Here is a 16,276-nt window from a genome sequence, read left to right on the forward strand (position 1 = left end):
GATGACGCGTGCACTGTCAGGATTGGGGGCTCAATCCCATCGCTCGTGATCCGTTGTCAAGATTAGGGTCGGGCATTGATTAGAAGGTAGCTGGCCCATGCCGTCGTCCAACTTATCCACGCTGAGGACGTTGATGAAGGGAAGGACTGCTTCTCATCGAGAACGAGGAATATGGGTTTATTTACAGTATTTATATCAGTCTAACATGACTGTTTGAGAAAGTACATCAGTCTAACATGACTGCTTGAGAGAGAGTGACCTGAGCAGCCGCACAACAGCGGTTTTTAAACACTCGGTCCTCTCCCGATACAAGGTGATGTGAACGTTCGTTTAGTCATCGCAAACTAGGCGCCTTTCCGCGGCATGGTTTACACACACACACGCATACACACAGGGGCGATGGTCCGGAGCCGACGTCAGAGGGGCTTCGTAGAGCTCGGGAGCCGTTCCGGGTAGCGCGTTGTCTTGCGTCTTGGTCGGTGGATGGGAAGGAGTGTCCGTCGGCGTTCCCGCGGTAGCTCTCCCGCTCGTAGGAGATCAGGTCCGCTTTGTCGTGTTGCGCACAAAGCCTGCTTCGTCGAACTCCTTCAGTCACAGCGCATCCTAGCTGAAGCGACAGAGAGTGGAGGAGGCGCGTATTGATATCGACACAAAGTCGACTTAGTCACGCCGTGGCTAGAGGTTGGCGGCGATGCTCCCGGGATGTTGCCTCCACAGTCGCAATGGGTTGGCAAAACTTTGCACTGCAGCTGGCCGTTCTTAACAGCACTACTGTGGCTTTTAGCCATCGTCGCCGCGGAGCCCGTCCTTGCGCGGCACTAGGCTTTTCTTCTCACGCTTTCGCCATACTCTCCTCCGCTTTATGGCTCATGACACCGCTGCACCCTCCTCCTTCGCTTTCCTCCTCCCGCTTTCTTCGCTGTCGCCATCTTTCATTCCCCGCTGCGCTCCGCGTTCGCTCTTCGGTCCTTCGCTGTGCTCGTTCGCTCGGTTACGCTGAGGACGCCAAGAGACGCCGACTGTCGCCGCAGGGACGGGCGTCTAAGGGCTCAACCATACGTACGCGCTCCAATGCGCTCGCACGCGCCGCACCACGCCTGGGCGCGTACGGCGTCAGGCGCGGAGGCTGTTTCGCGTGTAGGCGCGCGGCGGCGTCGAGACCTACAACCGCTAGGTTTTTTGCGCCCGCGCCGGAAGCTGCCGCTCGCGTCAGTAGCATGACGCACCTCACGTGACCACGGCGAGCCAACGTGACTTCCGAACGACTCTTCGCGCGACGTTCAGGCATGCTCCAAGGTTGCATGCTCCTTCAGTACCTCCTTGTTGGCTGTGCGTGTTGAAATCGTTCATGGCAGGTACGGAAATTTTCAGCCGTGAAGGCTGTATTAATAATGAAGCTTTAATAGCTGAAGTTCAATGTCGCCAACCACTGTGGATGGCCTCTCATAAGCAACATAAAGACCGCAACCTCAAAGCGGCACTTTGGAAAGAAGTGACGGCCGCCGTCCTGCCAGACATCAACATCCAAGGTAAGCACGAGATTATGCAGCTTCCACGTGAATAATCAATTACTAAGCAGTCTTGCATTTTTCTGCGCAGTGGGACTGGAGTTGGTGCAGAAAAGATGGAAGTCGCTACGTGATAAGTTCCGCCGCATCTTCAACGCCATAAAGACACAAAAGAGCGGCGCCGGCGCCGACGAAGTCGAGTCGGTCGACACAGCATGGCCCTTTTTTGAGTTGTTGCTGTTTTTAAAGGACACCATGGTGACGAGACCGTAAGCTTGACATTATTGTTGTTGCGAACATTTTGCTGGCCAAAGGAAACCCACCTTGATTACATCTATGTCAGTGAGATGAGGTGCTTGTTTCTTCCGAATGGGCAATTAACCTCATCGTAGAGCGAGATAGTAAGCCTTTTACCGGCTAATAATTTTGAGATATACTTTGCTAAGCCTACTGCCATGAACGATGGTAATGGGCATTTAAATGTAACAAATTTCAGTGTGCAATAAGTGGTTTTTGCGGTGGAGGCGCGTACAAAGGAAGGGGGGCCATCCTGTGCTTGGGTATGCAGCAGTGGTGCAGCCAGGAATTACGAGGGGAACAGGGTCCGGCAATTAATCAGGGTAGGGGAGTGGTGGGGAGGGCCTTGTGCTCGGTGTTGCTACATCCGTATTTTTTGGCTATGCTGATACCCACGCCTGCTCACTGAAGTAAACAAAATGAGGGGGAAAATTGGCAATTCAACGTTTATGCAAGCAAGCTGTAATATACAGGTGGCCTTCATTGTAAATACCACATGCCTAGGCTGTGAATTATATAGTTTTCGGAGTTATCACAGTTCAATTTCACTTGTGAACTAATGGCAAGGGTTTTCACATCTCCATGTTATAGCATGTGGTGCCGCTTTGATCGTAGTAATTCCCTTAAATCATGAATATGATGTGCATGGCTATGTTTCATGTATGCTTGCGAAATTGCTTACTTATATATGCAAGTTACTACTAGTATGGCATTTTTACTGCGATTAGACACTTTACAAGGAATATATATTTTCTTTTACAGATACACCGACATGCACAAAAATATTTTGATGCACCTTTACTTGTATTTTTATTTTGCATTTCTCTTTTGCACAATGCATGGTAATACGGATCACATTAGTGAATGACAACTTTAACGTTATGAAAGTGCTAGTATTGTTCATAACAGTTTTACAGTGTGTGAGGCTATAACAATAATGAAGAGCAAGAAAAACACTGAAATGGTTTCACTTTGTTTTATTGCAATGTTACAAAACGTCACAACATAGAAAACATGCACTTTTTCTTGTGTGCAGCACTTCAGGCAATTATGTAGTGGCTGCAAGCCCGAGAGAGGCGAGCCATCAGCTGGACGCAAGTGAGCCACTAGGAGAGAACCAGCAGCACAGTAGTGCAGAAAAACTTTTAATGGGCATTGCCCAATTTGAAGACCAGGACTTGGAGGAGCAATCAGATTTTTCTGATTTGGTGTCAGCATCCCAAGTCTCATCAGCCTCGATGTCATCCCCAGCGCCAGCCTCAACATCATCCCCAGCGCCAGCCTCGATGTCATCCCCAGCGCCAGCCTCGACGTCTACGGCACAAGGAGCGGCTGCCCCAAGTCACCAGGGAGCCGCTAGTCAAAGGCTGCAAAAAAAAAGGAAGAGAAGGCTGAGTGAAGACGCCCTTGTCACTGAAATGGGCGAACTGTCAAAGACCCTCAAGGCTTGCCCTTTAGAGGACGAATACTACCACATGGCAATGAATATAGGAAAGTTCCTGAAAAAAGTGCCAGAGGAAAAGCAACTCGACTTTCAGATCGAGTTGCTGCAACTAATAAAGAAGTATTCAGAGTGATGAAGGGTCTGTTGCACTTTTCTTAACATGAAAAATGTTTTACATGTCTTCACCAAGAATTCTAGCATGTACGAGCATCACAGAAATGTCTTGAAAAGACAAGGCTCGTTTTCTAGCCCCCCAGGAGATGGCACTATTTTGATATTCTCTCAGCATTGTGCTCATACTGTCTGTGGTAACAACACAGTTTCGTCGCATGGATTCCCTTTAACGTTCGACTGCTGTATACTGCTTCGCCTTGAATGGCGCCAATTAACAATGCTGTTAAGTGCAGCAGAAAGGCAGTGAAGTTCATGGGCAAATGTAACACGTTTCACTTTCATGTTATGAGTGATTCCTATGAAAGAAGGATTAACCAATGTTTCTACAACGCTACAATTACATTTAAGCATTGACAGCCATGCTAACAGCAAGTAGTATTTTATCATAAGTTTTCAATGCATTTGCTGGCGTGCACACATCTCGTTCCCCTTTAACAGATAGCAGGCTAGCGGGCTTGCTTCAGGCTACATTCGCTGATATTCCTCAGTTAAATCTTCCTCTCACTGTGAAGAGGATATTTTGTACAGGCACAGCCCAAAGTGTGGGATATCTAATTAAGCATTCTTAAAAGTGAAGTATCGTGGGAAGCAATTGTTTTGAAGGACAATAAGCAATGTTTCTGCATGTATATACTGGTTTTCCTGCATACAAGTAACAAAACAAATAATTCACCATAATTGATCACAGGTTCTAAAGTAAGTATACCTTGTCCAGCCATCTAGAGTTAATGCAAAATGAAAGGCCACTGAAAGCAGGAGCTTTGATGTCGGGTGCGAGCGCTTATTGAATTTAAGCATAGCTCTCTCAAAACAAATTACCTATGCTATGCCTAGGCTCCAGGTTAATTTTGAGCACCTAAGTTCCTTAATGGCCACCCAGTGCATAGTGCACCGGTTTTGCATTTTGCAGCCGAGAGGCAATCTCACGCACATTAGGCTTAGCAGAGCAACGCAAAAGCCACTCCACCACCATGACGGGTAGTTCCTTTAACTATAGAAACAGAATAAGAAGTCATTTCCATTTCATGATTGGCAGTGAGCTTCTAGAATGTTTGCAAGAATACCTGAAGAATGTCATCATGAAAAGTTACAGAAGAATAAAAATGCCTTAAGGCCCATATGGCAGGCATTACCAAATTATGACTGCCAGGTTACTGCTACCAATGAAACAAAAGTGTGAAAACATTGAATACTAGTGGTACTAATACAAGGGATACAAACTTGGAGGTTCATAAACCAGCGCGAGTTGATGTGAAGTACTGTACAACGAGCGATGGAACGAAAAGTTAGGTCTAATGTTAAGAGGAAGGCAGGCGGTGGGGTCGCTATACGAGTTGACATTAAAGGAAGAATTGGAGCTGGGCAGGCTATGCTATGTGTAGAACATACAGCCAGCAGTCTATGAAAGTTAGAGTGTGTGCCAAGGGGAACACAGCCAAGGATGACAGAAAATTAGGGGTGTGATGATGTTAGGAAATGTGAATATAAAGCCTGAAATCAGCTAGCACAAGACAGGAGTAATTAAGGATGCCGAGAGAGGGGTTTGTCCTGTAGTGGACATAAAAAATGGCTGATGATGATCCTCATTTAGCAATGATGCACTGTGGCAGCGATTTTCAGCACAAAGGCAAGAGGACGTGAGGAGACTGTAGTAGGAAAATGATTGGACATCAGTTATACATTCTTAGCAGTGTACTGGAGATATGCATACACCTGCTCATGTTTATCACCATACCATTTGCTTAGAGGATAAAATATGCTTTTCAGAATTACTTGAACGTCACCATGTCCAAGTGGATCCATACAAATGTTTAATTTATGTTCTAATCTTTGTAATAGATTCCAGAGTTATTGCTGTCACTCTAAAGATATGTAAACCTTTGTGGCAAATATTATCCCCAGACAATCAGCCTATCCTGCTTACATATTCCCATCAAGATTGCAATGTTACATTGATAATGCACATGTTGTTCATGACTTGGAAGTACTAGGTACCCAGCGTTAAAGGAGGTGTACAAAACACACAGAAGCATTGTTGTTACGTGACAAGACAAGTGAAGGGGCACCAGCTTTTTTTTAAAGCTTAACACAAGAGAGCCTGCATGTGTGATGTAAATGTAACGAATAGATTTCTTTACTGTGAACCCATAAACTATGACATGAGGCTTTAGCCTTGTAACTTTCATAGCTCACCATCACTGAATTGTTAGATGTGTCTGCTCCCGTAGCCGCTTGAGAACTGCTTCTTTGGACACCCCAGGGAGATTCCATTGCCAAGGAACCTCCCCAGCACTGCTACAAAAGTATGCTGCGAAAAGGTTCCTGGCAGCTGCCGCATTACCAAGGTAGTTCCTGCAATGTGTTGCCTTTATCGGGAAGAACTGGGGTTCCGAGTTGTTTCCCGATGCTTGTTGGACACCTTGTCGCCACTGTCCTGCGACGAGGTTACCAAAGCTGTCCTCTGTATCGGTGAACTTGTGTGACTGTGGGTTGTGGACAGTGAGAAAATTGTGGAGAATACAAGCAGCCTTGATAACGAAGTCCACATTCTTCGGTTTCAAGTGGATGGTACGTAGCAGAATTCTCCATCTGGCCGCCGTTATCCCAAATGCGTTCTCTGCACAGCGCCTGGGGGAAAATTGAAACACCTTGAATGCCAATTTTAAAGAATACAAATACAGTTGAATCCCGCCACAACGAATACCGCTACGACGAATAATCCTTAATTCCCCGTCAGTATTTCATAGAAATTAATGCCCTAAGTTTCTCTGCACAATAAGTCATTTTTGGGGAGCGTTTCCACTTCAGCGAAATTTTAACTGTCAAAATCGAAACCGAAACAATTGTTATTGGCAAAAGAGAACTGATTCACGTGAAGAAATCCCGTGATTGTAGTTTCACCATTGTGGTATCAGTTATCAGTTCAGCACATGCCTATGACGTAGGACTGTCAATGCGATAGAAGCAGAGGTGCTCTCGAATAAAGCACATTCGTTCTTGCCCTGGCTTCCTGCGTCGTGGTCTTTCCTTGGCCACAACAGAACAATTGGTGACAAAGATGGGATGATGCTACGATTCTGAACCAAGCACCGGCGCAGCTGTTGCGGCTCAACGGACGGCTGGGCCACCATCCGAAGGCAAACATTTAAAAATGGCAATCCCTGTATCTTCGCAACTTTTCGGAAGCATGCCAGAGTTTAACCCAAGAAGCGAGGATATCAAGTCGTATTTCGAGAGGTTTGAAAATTTTGTGGCACTTAACGAGGTTCAGGAGACAAAGAAGTTGAGGTTGTTCTTGAGCGTAATAGGCAGCACAGTGCACAGAGAGCTGAAGAAAATTTTAGTTCCTGACAGCCCTACTGACAAGACCTTCTTGGAAATAGTGTACTAGAACAACACTTCAGCCCAGAGTATTTAGTAATAGTCGAGCATTACAAGTTCAACAAGCACACGCAGCAGGAAGGAGAATGCTTCGAAGACTTCATGACGGAGCTTAAACGTCTGGAGCGCAATTGAGAGTTCAAGGCGTTTCTGAATGATGCCTTGAGGGATCAACTAGTGGTAGGATTACACGACCAAGAGACTCGAAGGATATTGTTCGCAACAGAAGACTTTACCTTTGAAAAGGCATGAATGATTGCGCTCGAAAAAGAACTTGCTGCAAGGCAAAAAAGGGGCTGCATTGCCAGGCTGAACGCTCGACTGACATAAATGTGGTAAACGAGGGAAAGCGGAAACGAAAGCCAGGCCGTTGGGGCGTAAAAAAAGAAGGGGGCACAAGCAGACTGCTTGTTAAAGCTGCGAAAAAGGGCACAATTCAGACAGGTGCTGGTACTGCAACACAAGGGTGGTCTCCACAAACTAAGATAATCGGTCTTGTATGTTGCTTACTTTGCCTACTACATGTAATAGTGACATGAGGGATTGAATGCCACATACCTTGCTCGGCTTAGCCTATAGTTGAAGACCCGTCTTTCATCATCAAGCTGCCTGGCTGGATAAGGACGAAGAAAATCCTCTCTCAGCTGAAAGGCCTCGTCGCCTACGAAGGCATATGGTGCATTTGTTGCAGAGCCAGGAAGCCGATTCAGTGATGGTATATCCAAGTCTCCTTGAGTGAGGGCACGTCCAAACTCTGAGTTTTTGAATGTGCCACCATCACTGAGGCGACCCTCGGCTCCCACATCGATGAGGGTGTACTTGCAGTCACTGTCGACCACAGCCATTAGGACCACAGAGAATGTGCCCTGCAATTATGAGCACAAAGCACACAATCAATACCAGTGCAATAATTGTGACAGCTGCACCAGTCTGAATAAGCACAATATCGGTATATCTCATTGAAGTGCAAAAGCAGCTGCCCATATTGTGAAGCCTAGAATCCCGGTAGAACAGTTTGTGTAAAATTTCATCGTAATGTATGACTGAGGAAGTAAAAACATCTCACACCAAGTGCATCCATTCTCCTGTCTTTGTGATTGTTGTCTGCATGCCAGTAAACGGTTATGGCATGTACAAAGTAATGGAAAGTTTATTGAGCGACTTGAAAGTAATCACAGTTGATAAATGGTCTCTGGCACTAGCACTAATACAAGCACTTGAAATTGTTAAACGTCCTTAGTCACCTGCGCCACCAGGTGGCTGCACCGTGCAGACCATTCACATTTGCCCTTCTGCTCATCTCGTGGCTCATCCCAGCACAGTCAAGCGGCCAGACCCTATCCCCTTGCGCGTGCGTTTGCCCTAATACTGGACTCGCGGTTTGCAGGTCGCTAGGTTCGCAGTCCACAAGGCAACAAAGTCGAATCATAGTGCTCGCGAAAAGACTGAGACCGACTCTGACTGCGGAGCTCTTGTCAAAATGGAGTACGTTGTAACACAAGCAGACGACACTTGCTGTGTGCCGGAAGTGCTGAAGTGTACTAAAAAACTATTCTTGTGTATTCTCTTTAAGTTATTTTCTTTTTACAAAAACAAAGTAACTAACATTCCAACTATTACGAGCATCATTTGTTCACCATAAAGTTGGAAAAATTATCGACCACGCGCCCTGGTCAGCCAATCAGATAGCTCGCCCATGTGACGTAATATGGGTTATTTGCATCATATGGGTAGGGGCGGCTTAAAATTCCGCCGAGCAGTGTGCTGCGATCGGCAGCGATGTGTATTTTTAAAGCCCTATAATAAATTACACGCTTTACGCAGAGCACTTAGATGTGTCAATTAATGATCAGAAGAACCTACTCTAACGACTCGGTACGTTTGTAGAAAATCGCCAAAATCGTTTCAGGGTGCCTTTAAGCTCTCACAGCTAACATCTTTTCGCATATGGTTTCCCACAACATAGCTTCACGCTGCTTTTCGATTCTTGTGATATGTTGCAATTAAAAATTCCCAAGACAGTGTTAAGAGAACGGTTAAAAAAAACATACGAGAAGGTAAGCACAGCAGCTTGTGAACCCGCTCCTATAATACCTCTACCCAGGTCTGTTTGTAAATGTATGTATGTTTTCTTGCGTTTGTCAATTTCTTTATTTCCCACATTTCTTTATATTTCAGTTTTTCTTAGTTTTCGCGTTTGTGTGCCTGATTGCATGCATGTTCGCGCATACTCTTATATCTGTCCTCTTATTTGATATTAGCATTTGTTTTGCTAGTTTTCTTTCAGCAAAGTACACATTTTCATTAACGAATCTCATTCAAAGCGCTAACTCCTGTGCACAGCAGGGCTGGCCTCTTCCATCTCATTAAAACATTTCTCACTGGTCTACCTCGTCTTCTCAATCTGGCTACTCGCTGTGTTTTCTGTCCTTGCTTCTCGTGTTGTTGCTTCAATGTGTTTAAACAACTTCCTCAAAAGAAATGTTGATCGTCTATGAAAACAAAAAGGTTTAGAGATACATTTTCTTAAAAGCGTCATGTGGGTTGCACAGTAACTTTGCCTCTTACCTCATGCATTCAGTCTTAGTAAACAGATGGTTTCGCTGCCCATCACATATGATGGTAAAAGTTTTCAACACGAATAACATTGTGCAGTGGGGAGTCGTTTCCTGCCTGACACTTTCATTGTTGCAAAGACATTTTTCAGTGAATGGAGCCCAGCGAAGCAGTGCACTGAGAGCTTTTGCAACTTTCAACATTTATTACTTCACAAATGTCATTGTCTGAACCTGGCTGTCCATCACTATGACAATGGCTTGTGAATGAAATAATTGCCTCAATAAAACACATTCGACATCACTCAGCATATTTTAGCACAAACAATGCTAGCAGAGCTATTCAGGGTGAATAATTGTGATTACATTGGTTTTACGTGCCCGGTCAGATAAACAAATACAACAATGGCTGCGGCATGACTGTGATTTGATGTGCAGACTGCGAACGGTGCCTTTCAAGCGTGCCCTCAACTACTGCTATAATGGTTACCCGAATGAGTATTTTGGGCCTAAGCTAATGATGTTTGATAATTGTTCTTATTCGCAAAACTTGCCTGGACCAGGTAACCAAAATAAGCAATGCCACCACATGAATGTGTTTTTGCATGCAAGCTGCCAACAGTGGCTGTCATTTTCGCGTTGATTGCTGCTGTTTCACCAACAGTGGCGACAGCTTGACTGCGCTTTGACGTGCAGACTGCTAATGGTGGCTTTCAAGCGTGCCTTCGACTACCCAAATGAGTATTTTGGGCCTGACTAAGCTAATGATGTTTTATAATTGTTCTTATTCGCAAAACTTGCCTGGGCCAGGTAACCAAAATGAATGCGACCACATGAATGTGCTTTTTGCATGCAAACTGATAAAAGTGGTTGTCAATTTCGCATTGACTACTGCTGTTTCACCTACAATGGCTACGACATGGCTGCACTTTGAAGTGCAGATACTAAGGGTGCCTTTCAAGCGTGCCCCGACGACTGTTATTTCATCACAGGGCCCGTCATGCTCGTAGGTGGCTGCCCAATAGAGTATTTTGGGCCTTCTGACATTGGCATTATTCATCTCAATGGGCTGAAAAAAACAATAGGGGCAGCACAACTGCACGCAAAGCACAGTATGCTTTGGCGTGCTGGCTGCTAAGAGTGGCTGTCACTTTTACGTTGACTACTGCTTTTTCGTGTGAAGCTGGACAGTGGCTGCCCGAATGAGCATTTTGGGCCCCACATAGTTATTCAGGGTTAATAACTGTACTTGCATTCAGATTTTCCAGCATTTCAGCACGTTTCCATGCCAAATCTTATATTGAGCACGATCTGTTCAGGACGATGCTTTTTCAGAATTGGGCATCCCTTCCATTAAAAGAAATATGTCACCAAATGGACTGCTTATTTTTTTTAGAGGTTGTGGGAGAATGCTTGGCTGCTGTGAACCCACCGCAACCAACCTAAAGTTGTATCCAACTATAGAATATGTTCACATTTCTTGATTGATTGTGTAGATGTTCACTGTTATATGCATACGATTCGTTTTTTTGTTCTTGCTGTTCGTGCTTGCTACCACCCTGTATGCTTTGTAATGTTTGTTCTCTTTGCACCCGCTATAATGCCTTGAGGCGCTATGGGTATGATGTAAACATAATAAAATTTGGGGAATAAAATAGAAAATAAGGCCAAAAGCTTAACAGGATTCTGCTGAACCATTACTTTGTAATAAATGAAATTTATGAGTCATTTGTTCTGCTTTGGCACTGAGTATTTGAAAGTGCCTCTCCACCCGTGCAAATACCAATGTTACCAGGTGATCTGAGTAATGTGCTCATCTGGTCAAATGCAAGTAAACAAAGGTAATGCTACCTTGTAGTTGAAGTAGACGCTGCCAGAGTTAGGAGGGCTAACAATGGCAACATGTTTGCCGTCCACAGCACCTAGGCAGTTTGGGAACTGCCATCGCATCGAAAAGCCCTGGGCTATCTTCTCCCACTCAGCTCTGCTGGGTACCTAAAAGAGTTGCACAGAATCATCAGTGCTCCACTACACCACACAGTAGCTGATTTGATGTCTGCAAATATGGGATGCTGTTTTGAAATATGATCTCAAAAGTTCGAATGATACATGGGAATGATTTGAGGCGAATACGGCAAAGTTGCTTACAAGTCATAATCAGAATAAACAGTTTCGAGAAATTTTTTGTGCAGGGGCCAAGGGAAAAAAATTTATGTGAGCACTTTTCTAAGTCACCATTCATGAAAAAGCATGGTGGTGACAGGCGTACTCACTCTTACAAGCCACTCAGTGGATGCAAGGGCAGTGAATTCGCAATTTGCAGTTTCCTTATCAACAAAGCAAAAATAACAAATTGTGCCAGTGAGCACCATGAAGAGAGGAAAGGCAATGAAGATAAATAGTGACATAATAAAGATATATGGTTTCACACTGGATAGTCGCCAATTAAAAATTTTATGGGGCAGACAATGAGGCTGCAGGAGCCAATGTCGTCTAGAAAAAGGTTCACGGTCATATTTGCAGCCCTTGAACAACATCTGCATCATTTCTAAACAGAACAGTCACCCACAAAAGCTTACGAGGCAGGGGTTTCACGACAAAGGGGAGTTTCTGCTCTGGTAAAGCGCAATGCTTCCAATTCAATGGATCACAGTGTAGACAGCAAAATTTACTACGGATCGAAGCTTTTAATTAGAGGCTATGTGCACGGGCTTCGCGGAAATGTAGTCATGAGTAGCGACGCACATTGCGGTGCATAGCTGAGTATGTGTACGGGGTGATCATTTTAAGTGTTCCTGAATTTTTAAACATCGTCTTTGAAAGATAGAAGAATTCTTGTCCTTAGGCTGGATTATTCGAAGAGGCAGACGTTACTAGCATGAAAACAGATATTCAACTTATTAAGAAAAACTTGCAAGTTAACTTCCTAACTTTAATGCACATATTGCAATTTATGAAATGTGCTGGTGATTTTAAGACATATCCTTTTAAAGTTAATCACCCGGATAACACCAGTTTCGAGAAATTATTTCCAAAGTGTGGGACGAAATACATTGGAGTTTGTTACTTCTGCGTGGAAGAGTGCAATCTGAAGGCGAGTTTGATGAGACATGAAGCGGTATGAGACTTGGAATAGAAGATGAAGAAGCGCAGGAGTCTGGGTTCAGGAGAAGAGAAGAAGGAAGTGAGAATAAAATGGTAGACAAGATGGACGCCAGTTCCATAGCAATACTTTCCGTCTATTGTATCCTTTAACTAGGAACGCTACAAGACATATCTCTAAACTGGTCTCATTCTGAAAATTAATTTAACGTGTACACACCTTCCAAACTCACCAGAGACAATTAGTAAATTGCCATATGTGGTGTAAATTAATTAACTGAGAAGTTGAATAGCCAATTTTGACTTCTCATGCAAGTAATGTCCGCCTCTCAATAATCCAGCTCAAGCACTAGAATTATGTTATCTACACCAGGCGACATTTAAAAATCCTGGGAAACTTAAAAATATTCTGCCCATGTTTTGGTGAAGCACACAACAAGTAGCACATCTCAGACACATTATGAAAGCATTCGCTTACCTTCATATAGTGATCCTTCAGTCGTGCCCAGAGGGACCGACATGTGACGTGTATGCACATTCGTGCAGTTTCAATGCCAACACGATACGCAAGCGCGACATTGCAGATATCTTGACCTGATGCCAGGTAACTGTAACACAGAGAAACAAAATCACAAAACATGTTTTTGAATATTTAGTTCCATTTATTACTACAACAATTAAGAATGTTTCTTTTTTGAAGTGCTGCTACCATTACAATCTTTAGGTGCCACTTTCTTTCGTGAACAAAGAACAAAAGTGCTCTTGTAAAAGTGCCTCGTATAGTCTAATATGGTACTGCTAGTTGAGTAATTTTTTCTTCAATTATTGATACCACATTTTAGTGTCTTCTTACACATGTATCTTAACCTTCCACATTCTATGCCGTTCCGGTGGCTCCTTTCTTTTTTTACTCGTAATGCTAAGGCAAGCAAGTTCCAGCAACAATTCCCAAGTTAGACGGGCCTCACCTAGCACTGCTTGTCATAATAGCTTGCAGGTGTTATAAGCTCAGTACAGGAAAAGTTGTGAAAATTAAATTAGGTGCTATGCAACGCATAACTGAAAAAAGAAAACGAAAAGACAACACAGAAAGACTTGTACCCAAGTTTCTTTGCCTCATATGCCCAGTTTTGTGCAGCAAACAGCCAATTAGTAAGTATGAAACTAGTGCCACAAGGTCTCCATTTGTAGAACGCTAATTGATAGCACAACACAGGCACTACTCGCTAGTGAAAGCACTACATACGAAGAACTGAATACATACGTACCTTAATGCTATTGCCAGCCGTTCAGCCGGCTCCAAGGGTTCTCTGATGAAGTTCTGACGAGTTAGGTCAGCTACAACAAATGTCAGCAATGTGTCAAACATCTGAGGCGTCATGCGGTAAAACTTGAAGAAGAAGGCGTGGTCGCCTTCACGCATACGGCGCATCTGTCAAAGGAGAAAAAAAAAATTAGCTGTGAACAGGTTTTCCAGGCTGGTGCCCATGTCTGTGCAGCAAGTATGTCATTAAGTACGCCATACAAGTATGTCCCACAATGTTTTGGTGACATATTTCTAAAGTCTCACAACTCCTTCATTCTCGTGCAGCACTTAAGAGAAAAGTCACTACACAAGACCTTTCACGATGTCTGGAGCGTGCCAGAATCGGCGAGAGAGGACAGTTGATAGCCCCAGCACCACTAGGGCTCGGCGAGTCCGCAACCTACGGACCAGTCCGGGTTCCGTCCCCAATGCCCCGTTAGCCCCTTCGGATTATCGGAAGTGCCAGCAAAGATTACTGAATAATGCTACGTTGTTTACACTTAGTACTCGTCCAAATTTCCTCCAAAAAACCAGATTACACAACTGTATGGCGCTGAGCCTATCACGGACCCATTTTTCATCATTCCGACCGACATTGCAGCAACGACTTCGGTGTCAAGTATGTGCATGTGTATTCGGTAGCTAATTGCCTGGCTTGTTTGGTTCACAGGGAAAAAGAACAAAGTTACTTACTGCTGTGTAGTAAAGTCCTTCTTGCTTGCGTGCTGCAAACACGGGCCGAACCCACCATCGTCGCGGTTGCCGCAGGTACCGACGTCGCCTTCTCTTCAGCATTAGCAGCAACGTCATCATTTTCATGACAAGCAACACTTTCTTTTTTCTGGACAACGGTCTCATGATTGAACAGTTAGTACAAAGGTCGAAAGCTTGCAGCGCAGTTCGAAGTCTGGCACGCCGTACAACCACAACACGCGAGGCGCGTAGCACACGAGTGGTGCTATGCCGATGCTGCTGCTGGTTTCGCCGGGCTCACAATACTCATATTAAGTCGCAGTTGAGCTGAATGACCCACAAGGAGTCGTAAAATATGTTTCTGAAATATAGAAACAAATTTTAAGCTAAAATTATTGCGTTTTCTTGCAATATGTAACACATTGCTTAACGTGGTTGTTAAGCGAAGGCTAGACTGCCTTGAACATGGCAAGCTAGCAACACTGCGCCGCCGCGACGAGGCGCGCGGCTACGCGCGGCAACTCGTGCACCGTTTGGGTGCGCGCCCTCTTCCTCCGCCGGGCGCGACGGGACGTCGAGTCAGCGCGGCGCGTGCGAGCGCATTGGAGCGCGTACGTATGGTTGAGCCTTAAGATCTGCGCTTTAAAGAAAGCGTTTGCTGCCAAATAGGCTGCTTGTGAAGGCTTCCAATAAAGGCGCCAGCTGCAGTGCTATACGTGACGAAACTCGATTGCTGCCAAGCGTCGTTAGAAGTAGTCCTTTCAATACGAACTTCACAAATGCGCCGTCAAAGAATCAAGCGCTGTGAACATCTTATATGCCAGTGGGCGATAACACAGACGTCGTTTTCTTTCTGCAACTGGTGAAAGTTTATTTTACTCTTTGGCAGATGCTCCATGCGAAATTTTCATCCAATTTATAACTGTTTCATTTGCACGAAAGCAAATTGCGTCACACCCACGTCTTTCATCTCATCTCTCTGTGCTGCGCACCTATCTTTCACGCAGCGACAACTTTCCGACGCTTCCCGAAAGTGCCGTAAGGAGCGGCCGGGAAGACGCTGCAGGTAAGCCAGATGCAGAAGCATACGAAGCGAAGACTATAGGAGTCTGTGGGAGTCGCCACTCGTATGGCCGCGGAGTGCCTGCCTCCCCAGCGGTTACACACGCGCGCCTTTCCTGGCAGCGCGCAATCCTCCTCCTTTTCGTCCAGGTGCGCGTCGCAGCTCGATGGGAGCGGATCGCTGACGTGCGCTGACTGAAAATTACACGGCCACAGGAATAATTCTGTGCACTGATGTTGAGGCTGATGAGGGACCGCCGGGCTTGTGAGGTCTTTCTCGGGCTACAAATTATTAATGTCGAGATCAAAGGTAGCTTTCCAGGCGACGGGTCTAAGCGTACGCACGTGTGTTGTCGCCCCACGCTGCGGTCTGGTCACGCGCTGTAGTGCTATTAGCATAGCGACACTCACGATGTTCGGGATTGCGTAAATGTGGACGACAGACGTACTCTCCTGTGCCTTCTCTCAGTAGTACGAACATGCGGCACGCTTCCGTTTATCCTCATTGTGAAAAGTGTGTTTCGTTATCAGTAACGTATGTAATAGACATCTCGTTCCACGTGTCAGACATAGAAGACTGTGATATTAAAGCTATTATGTTTAGCAACTTTTGTAAAAATGTTATCTCTTGTATTGAAAACGAAGCAATCTACAAATAAAAATGATATGGTTGATCCCTCTTTCATAGAAATCGGTAGAACACGAAAGTGAAGCGTGTCTTCACAGAAGCTGTTGCACGTTTGCTTCGTGAACT

The 16,276-nt window shown here is 44.9% G+C and overlaps 2 protein-coding genes and 1 long non-coding RNA gene across 4 annotated transcripts in view; 2 read left to right on the top strand and 1 right to left on the bottom strand.

Annotated features, from left to right (window-relative positions):
• Positions 1–16,276, top strand: part of Pka-C1 (Protein kinase, cAMP-dependent, catalytic subunit 1) — a 450,683-nt gene that overhangs the window by 254,107 nt on the left and 180,300 nt on the right. The window lies entirely within an intron of this gene.
• LOC135905172 (uncharacterized) lies at positions 1,055–2,980 on the top strand. Its single transcript, XR_010565348.2, has 3 exons — positions 1,055–1,529; positions 1,600–1,777; positions 2,842–2,980. It is a non-coding gene; the product is annotated as an uncharacterized lncRNA (long non-coding RNA).
• On the bottom strand, positions 2,934–14,940 carry LOC139046766 (uncharacterized). The gene is made up of 7 exons (XM_070524973.1): positions 14,461–14,940; positions 13,730–13,893; positions 12,940–13,069; positions 11,211–11,354; positions 7,363–7,670; positions 5,617–6,051; positions 2,934–3,172 (listed from the first exon to the last, which is right to left on the bottom strand). Exons 1-6 carry the CDS (start codon positions 14,623–14,625, stop codon positions 5,619–5,621), a joined length of 1,344 nt encoding a protein of 447 aa, XP_070381074.1. The 5' UTR covers positions 14,626–14,940; the 3' UTR covers positions 2,934–3,172; positions 5,617–5,618.

This window comes from Dermacentor albipictus, chromosome 9, assembly GCF_038994185.2.
Source record: "Dermacentor albipictus isolate Rhodes 1998 colony chromosome 9, USDA_Dalb.pri_finalv2, whole genome shotgun sequence".
Classification (NCBI taxonomy): Eukaryota; Metazoa; Arthropoda; class Arachnida; order Ixodida; family Ixodidae; genus Dermacentor; species Dermacentor albipictus.